This window comes from Rhagoletis zephyria, unplaced genomic scaffold (assembly GCF_001687245.7).
Source record: "Rhagoletis zephyria isolate East Lansing unplaced genomic scaffold, Rhagoletis_zephyria_1.1 Rzeph_scaffold_02997, whole genome shotgun sequence".
NCBI lineage: Eukaryota > Metazoa > Arthropoda > Insecta > Diptera > Tephritidae > Rhagoletis > Rhagoletis zephyria.
The window spans coordinates 62,759-70,948 of NW_016160081.1; the positions used below are offsets into that span (position 1 = coordinate 62,759).

The 8,190-nt window shown below is 34.7% G+C and overlaps 1 protein-coding gene across 1 annotated transcript in view; it reads left to right on the forward strand.

The window, feature by feature from the left end:
- HGTX (HGTX homeodomain transcription factor) overlaps nucleotides 1-4,312 on the forward strand; it is a 54,029-nt gene extending 49,717 nt beyond the window's left edge. The window contains exon 4 of the mRNA XM_017622968.1: nucleotides 3,400-4,312. Coding sequence (XP_017478457.1) covers nucleotides 3,400-3,603 — 204 coding nt within the window. The 3' untranslated portion in view covers nucleotides 3,604-4,312. The remainder of the gene's footprint in view (nucleotides 1-3,399) is intronic.
- Nucleotides 4,313-8,190: the final 3,878 nt, after the last annotated feature.

Here is an 8,190-nt window from a genome sequence, read left to right on the forward strand (position 1 = left end):
GTTTAAGTGTGCAGATTTGTGCTCCTGCTCTAGCCTTCTATAGAAAAAAGAAGTGCCAGTATACCGGCCGAGCTGTTAAAATCCGGCGGCGAAGAGCTGGTCGAGCTCAGGTACCTGCTATTAAACAGAATTTGGTCTGATGAATACATGCCCGGAGATTGGAGTCTCAGTGTACTTGGCCCAATCCACAAGAAGCCAGATCCCCCTGCAAATTTTTATTTTGATATTCAATAGGTAATCCTTCTGTCAAGCGATATAGAAGTCCAGCATTAACATCATCGATGAAAGTTAAGTCTTAGGTGGAGTTTTGAATGGTAATCTAATTTTTAGCTGCAGACAGATCGTTTTGAATATATCTATGTATGTAAAAAGAAGTTCAGCTTAAGATAAGAAAATTTCAAAAATTTTAACACATTCTGCATCAGAGTACACAATTACAGTTTAAAATTTCAAATTTCTAATTATTATTTTTTAAAAAGCTAAGAAAGTATTTCCTCAAAGAAATGGTACTTTGCAAGGTCGCTGTAATATCTGAATAGTAAAAAGAAGTTCTAGAAATATTAAAGATTTTTCTTAAGCTTAAATTGGTACTTATATTTATAGTTCCAAGCCGCATTTTATTATACATATTTTAAGTAAAATAGGCCAGAAAAAAGCCACGAAGTCAGGCCTAAAGTTCTGAGGCGTTCCTTACCTGAGATTGATCGATCTCCCACTCAGCCGTCGATATGTCCCCTTAAATGGCACATGAGTAACAAGTCCCTTTTACTGTTATTATATTCTCCAAACCAAACCTTTCTAGAGCCAATCGCTCAAATGGAGGACAATAGCAATACAACCTGCATTTAATTAGCCATAGCAACATATTCCTTTCATAATTTACAACTTCATTTGCACATTTGTGTAATTATTATATGCCGCATTATGCACAAATAAAAATGTAATTAATTTTCTTTATGACAACAAGAGAATTAAAAGAAAGATATTATGAGAAAAGTGGCATTGACTGAGATTCTATGGCGGCATATGTACATCTACGTGGGAATACAAATGTGTATGTGTGTGTGTATGACGAAATAAGCTGCAAAATGTATTAAATGTACATATATTGCATTTTCAACAAGCCATTTTCATTCATACACGCATATTTATACGGAGCACAAATGTTGCCAGCAAGCAGTTGCAAAAAATGCCAAACTCAGCGCCAGCATAACGGCGTTGTTGGCTTCACCGCCTTCGCAATAGAGGCATGGCTTTCGAGAGGCTACGCAAGGAATGATGCAGCAGCTTTTACTGCGAAATGAAGAAGCACAGCAGCAAAGCCAACACACCATTAGATGGCATCATTAAGGATGCTTTTCATGGTCATTATTTTGTGGCAACAGCTGTGGCCAAAAAATCTCTGAGTCAGATATACTATGTACAGACAGACATCTGTAACTCATATAGATACAAGTGTATAACATACGAGTATATTGCCTTAAGTGGTTGGGTATTTCAGGCTCGCGCAGAGAAGCTTTCGCTTTATTTTGGAATAAATATCTACATCTGTATCCATGTGTATTCTGTTTGCATCATGGTTTTGCTATTTTCTCAACTTCATATTGGTTTTTCCGATGCTTTCTATCTGTGTCTCGTATGGAGATTATCTTTTCAACATCTTTCGTTTTGGTCCACTAAACGGTGAGTGTGAATTTTTCGGGTTTTGTGGCTACGATGGGCTATACAAGCAGTCTGGTAGAGAAAAATTCGATAAGTGTGTGAACTAATATGTATAAAAAATATTGAGACAAAATCGTGATGCATATACTCTATCATTTTATCTTGCGGCCACTTAACAAAAAAAAAATCAGTTCAAAGCTGTAAACATCCCATTAAGAATCCAAAGTTGTATTTTTAAACGTCAAAGGTTATACCCCGACCCACCCACAATTTTTAAAACTTTGAAAAGTAATTAACCGCTGCATTGTAACCACATCACAACAGGCAACAGATGGCGGCCATAAACTCGTAAGCAAAGCAAAACAAAGCAAGGCAGCAAACTAAGTAGTCAATGGGTAGTTGAAACGGAAATCGGGGCATGAGCTTCCGGTAAAGCAACTGCTGCTGCTGTTGGCTAATGACGCTCGGGCAGTGAATTGTCTTGCACAAAAGTGTGTTAATGACCGCCAAAAGTAGCAGGCAGCATCAAAAACGACAACCTAAACCAAGGCAGCCTCCACACCACACAACCTACAACTACGAGTAAACGGTTGCAAAGCGAAAAGTTGTACGCGCTTCATTCGCTTGGCCGCTACTTTTGCTAAGCAAATTATGTCGTCAGCACCGTCATTCAAGGCGCTCAATGAGCTCACAAACGTGCAACATACACTGCTTGAGTTAGTGCTTTTTCAGCTCATTGTGGCTGCCACAAAAGCTTACGCACAGTCCATACTTTACATGACACAATGAGACATGATAGCCAAAGTGAGCCCGTTTTTCAGCTGTCCATACAATTCCAGCCTTCCTATTTTATGTGCGGCTGGCGGCAACATATGTTGAATGCCATACTATTAAGGTCGTCAGTGTTGCTGCTGTTGCTGCTCTTCAAAGTATACTCGTTTCCTTCATGGTCGCAAGCGCAACCGAATTTTGTTAGTCATGGTTTTGGCTAAGCATTCCCAAATGTGCACCCTCCTTCGCTTGCCACCTTCCACACGCTGCTGCTTTGTTTTTGCGCCCCACTCCGATCCTTTTGGTGCTTTATTTTCTCTTAATTGAGGGTTAACCGGCGTTGATTATGCTGCTTATGGGGTGGTGAATATGCCTGCCGCAAGTGTAGCAACTGTGCCACTTGTGTTGCACTACACAAAAAACGCGCTCGCTCTGCTGCAAACTCGTACCTCGCCATGTCCTGCATGTCCTTGTCTTGTCGTTCGGCAGGGTACTATTTTGTAAATACTTATGTGTTGGTAAACGCTTTAATGCCAGCATCGACTTAATGACTTTACACATGTTACCATCACTGACGTCGTCAACCATGGACGCGCGCATCAGCTTGTTGTGTGGGAGTGAGTAGGTAGGCTACCAACGTCATCATCGAGTTTTTCAATGTCGTTTTCTCGACATTAAAGTTGACGAAAGTAGCTTTCGAAAAAAGGGCGTCTGCATGCTATTGGCAAATAACGTACATGTACATTCAGGGCTGTCGTTGCCCACTTTTAATTGCTTACATAGAAAACTTTAAATATTTCACTTCTGAATTTGGCGAAAACAACCTTTGCTCGAACTGCTACCCTAATCTCTTTTACACATGTGTAGTAATTAAGTTAAAATTAAATTTTATTCTCACCTCCTGCTTCCACCTTTAACTTTTACTAATTCCACAATTTTCGTTTTCTTCTCTCTACTCGATTGCAGGTCTGGTTCCAGAACCGACGGACCAAGTGGCGCAAGAAACATGCCGCGGAAATGGCAACCGCCAAACGGAAACAGGATATTATGGGCGGTGGCGAACCGGACGGCGACTGCAGCGAGACAATGGACAGTGACAATGAGAGCCTGGATATGGGCGAGAATCCGGCGCAGAGTAAACGTTGTCGTATGGGTGATAATTATCGTTAGATGAGCGGGCGGGAAAAACGTTGTGGAGACACTTGCATAGCCTTGTAGAGGAGTTGTTCGAGGCAGATAGCTTCGAATTTTCCGTAGTCTGGAATAAAAACAAAAAAAATAATAATAATTAATGACTAGTTAATAAAGGAAAGTGATTATTTTATTTTCCAATCGATTAAGTACCGGCATAACGCGGTGATAACCATAGGATTTATTGAGTCTTCTGAAGGCTTACTAGATAAATCTTCGTTTTTTCCTTCCTTATAATTTAAGCAAATTATAATTTTATTCTTAAAAATATTACCAGTTTTTCAGCATTCCTTTGTTTTTTTTTTTGTAAATATTTTTGCGTACTTCAAAATTACTTTTTAAGGTGTAAATTGTGTATTTGTATAGCTAATTATGCGTAAGAATGTAGAAATTCAAAATTTTTTAACTCTAAAAATTGCAAAGGCAAGGAACTTAATTTAATAAAAATTAATGCAGCTTAGCAGTTAGTAACTTAGTTAAGTAAGAAGGATAGCTACAAAGCGAATAACAGAGTTACAAAAAATATGTTTACTGTGTAAGTATTTTGGCAACGTTCGTATAAAATTTCACAACGGCGATTCAAAGAGGCGAAATTAAATTTTTCGATAAAAGATATCGAGACCTAAACGCCAAAAAAACGTGAGCGACAGTTTTTCAAAAAGTTTGTATTCTTTTTATGGAGAAATATTTCTAGAGCATCTAGATGTATTTCTGCATCAATATGTGTCGCTTACGTTATTTTGGCGTTTAGGGCTCGATATGTACATATGTATGCTTTTTAACCCCCATATGCATAAAACAGATTAATTTTTACAAAAATTTAAGGCTTTAAAACTTCTCATGCCAATTTTATTTTCATAAATTTTTAGCCACAACATACATATTTACTTCGCTTCCCGAATCGCTGCCTTTATTTTATCAGTAATGCGACCATGTCACTGATGGAATGGTGGAAAATTTGTATGCTAGCAATGAAAATTTAGCATTAAGTACCTATGTATGTAAGTATGAATAAAATCATTCCACATTTTTAAACTCTGGTACAGTTTAAATTATGTACTCTGAATTATTGTTTTGCTATAAATTTTTTGTGCATACTTTTATTTTATTTCATAATTGATAGCTATGTACGCCAAGAAAAATTTAACTTTATGTATTATATTTAACATAAAATAACTTTATCCAAACATGTAACTACTTAAAGTAAATAAAATTTATTCGGCATAATTAAAATCTGAAAAACATGTATTTAAAGCGAATATGCGTAAACAACGTAATTAAATAAATAAATAAATAAACAAACTTGCAAACAAATATAAAAATGTTATTTATTATCCTGAACAAACGGTTCTGAATTATTCTCATTTTCTGAATTACTTCCTTTTTAATTGTTTTCTACATATGTACTTATCTATGTAGTTCAAACCTTGACATCAGCTACATACATATATTTTTGGCAATATTCCAATGAAGAGACTGATGAAAGGATTCAAAATCGAATCAGTACGGCAATTTTTATATAAGTTTAATTAACGTCTAGAGATGATGGTTTTTAATTGCTGCAGAAGTTCAAACGATTTCGGCCTAATGGGTAAATTGTATAGCTTGTAATGCTTTTTGTGAATCTCTTAAATCAGTGCGGAAAATTCAACTACAAATCCTCTAGTGTTTCACAAAAGACATACATACATACTTACCCAGTGGGAAAATGTAATGTATAGTAATCGAAAAAAAGTAAAACTACCCTTTTCACATTCGAAAATGCATTTTTTCCCCAAGGCGAAGTCCTAAGAAAAGTGGGGCATTCAATTCCCTCGTATCGAAAAATTTATGTGTTTTAATATGAAATTTTTGTAACTTTTTCAATACATTATTTCAACATATATCGTGAATAACATACTAAAATAGTATGTACTGAAGTATACAAAGCACAAAAAAAGGAAAATTTTTGGAATTCTTCAAAAATGTTATATTTTAGAATTCTAAGAAATTTCAAAGTTTTATATGNGAAGTATACAAAGCACAAAAAAAGGAAAATTTTTGGAATTCTTCAAAAATGTTATATTTTAGAATTCTAAGAAATTTCAAAGTTTTATATGCAAGTACCATGAACAAAAGATTTTTTCGTCAATTTGTGATGTTTCACATCTTTACATTTTAGGATGGATTTCAGAATAAATAAAATTCTCAAATTTGGAAAATATTAACATTTATAAAATCTCAATAATTTTGTACATTTCAAAATATTCTCATTCTACCAAAATTTCTCGAATCTCCCAGATTTCGATAGTTTTTGAAATTTTGGAAATTATCCTAAAAATAAGAAATCTCAAGAAAATTAATAATTTCATAAAATTCTAGATTTTGGAATTTTTGTTATTTTCTAAATTTGCGTTAATATTCAAACTTGCTGTGACTCTCAACTATGTAAAATAGTACAAATTCGAAAATACCACAAAAAATTAAAAATTGAAAACTAAGCAATTTGAAAATTTTGAAAATTCAGTGAGTATGATACAAATATCATTTTCCAGAAAAATAACGAAATTGATCAATCATTGCGTAATTATGCGGGCACAGATAGGGTCAATAATTGCGCTAGTTTGTAAGTGCTCACGATGTTGCAGGAAAATCGCACTCACGTGTGTTCGCAGGGGGGCTTAGTTCTTTTTTTTTTTTCTACAAAAGTGTATAGCATTGTTTTAAAACTGGTACTCGTTCCAAAAGGGGTATTTTTACGTTAATGATAAAAAGATAAATTTTCAATTCTCTCGGCACACGCACAACCCAGTTAATTGCACTGCTTTATTTCTAATATAGAGATCAGGGGCCAAGCAAAAATTACCAAAAACTCATGAAACAGAACGAAGCAAAAAAAAAAAACTATCAGTAAAAATTTAAAATATCAAAGAGTGTAATAATATAAGAAAGGCATTTAAGTTAGTCCCAGCCATCTAAAAATAAAGAATATCGTTTTTCGCCAGGAAAAAGGAAACGAACAATACCAATATATTACCAATATAGTACAAGTAAGTTTTAAAATTTATCTTCCCCTCGAACACATTTTTTGCCAAACAAATTTTTTTGAAGAGCATATATCTAAATTTTAAAAGCTACTTGGGAAAATGGCCATAAATTAGCTCTTGATGACATGGTCTTATTGAATTCGCACTTAGCTATAGTCATGTATATGGGCGAATCCGAGCAATTGTCAACCAAAATCGGAAAAAATTCATGCAATTAAAATTCTCGCATTTTTGTGTAAAAAATGGCATAGTACAACAGATTCTTGTTTCATATTTCCTTTCATACTTATTTGAAAAATCTGATTTGCCTCTCTTAATTCTTGAAACAAAGCTCTAAATATCCTTGGTTTTGAGCACTATATCTTTCAATAAAATACCACAATAATGCTTTAAAAAGTCAGTAAATTTTCACTGTGCTGGACCGCAGAGCTTCTTACGGTATTACTTAAGCAAGCGTGCATATACCACTTTACTTTTTGCAGCAAACCCCATCTCGGGGGTTGATTACATAGACTGCGAGAACCACTTTTATATTTTCTCTTTATTACTTTCGGACGAATGATTTCGTATCGACTTTGTTAATAGATCGGGGTTGAATATTAAATACACCTGCAAAGTATTAATCTAGAACATATCCTATTGTGAAAAAAGCCCAAACTAAACCTCTAAAGACGCCGATATCGACGGTTCAAAGAGCAACATGGACGTTGGAAAACGGGTCCATGGCTTACAGCATCGAAGGCTCCTCTTCACCAGCATGGGCAAAGACTATTGACTAAAGTCGTCGGGTTTGCGTCACCGGAACAACTCAGATTTATTTTGGCAGACTTCTTAAGGAACATTTTAGGACTTAGTGCATATGAGTATTTACATAATCTCATGTGGGAGACTGCAAGCTGCAATGACTTCGGGAAGTACGACTACTTCAATCGTTCTCCTTTTAACGTTTAAAAATAAAAAAAAACTGTCTATCGGCTGGTATATGATCTCGGAGAAAGAGATTAGCGTCGGCAATATTTTCGTACTTCCTTAAGTTTTTGGAATTTTCTTGTTTTATTTAACTCTACATAAGCGGCAAACCAATCCAAGAGTAGTGGTGAATTACAGTGTTTTCAAAAACCTTTTATTAGTTCATAGCTTATACCGCTTGATAACCATATTGTGGTATTAAATGAGCTTAACTTTTTTAAAAACCATTGCTATATTTTTTAGTTGGTAGGCAAACTTGCTTTAACTAGCTTTTTTTTTAAATTACCGATCGGAAGAGCCCCTTGAATAATCCAAAAAATATTTAGTTTTAACGATTTTAAAGTAATTCTACGAAAAAATTTATGTTGCAGGAATCGAAAATAACAGTTATATATTTTCGAAATTTCAATTCAAGAAGTCGGAAATAAGTTGTCAAGGTATATGATATTTCAATATACATAGCAGTTTGATGAGCAATATTAATCTTTAAATTATGATTTAAATTAAAAAAAAAAGTCAAGCATTAATTGTTATTTTTTGACAGGTAGTTTTCAGCTAAAAATAGACACGC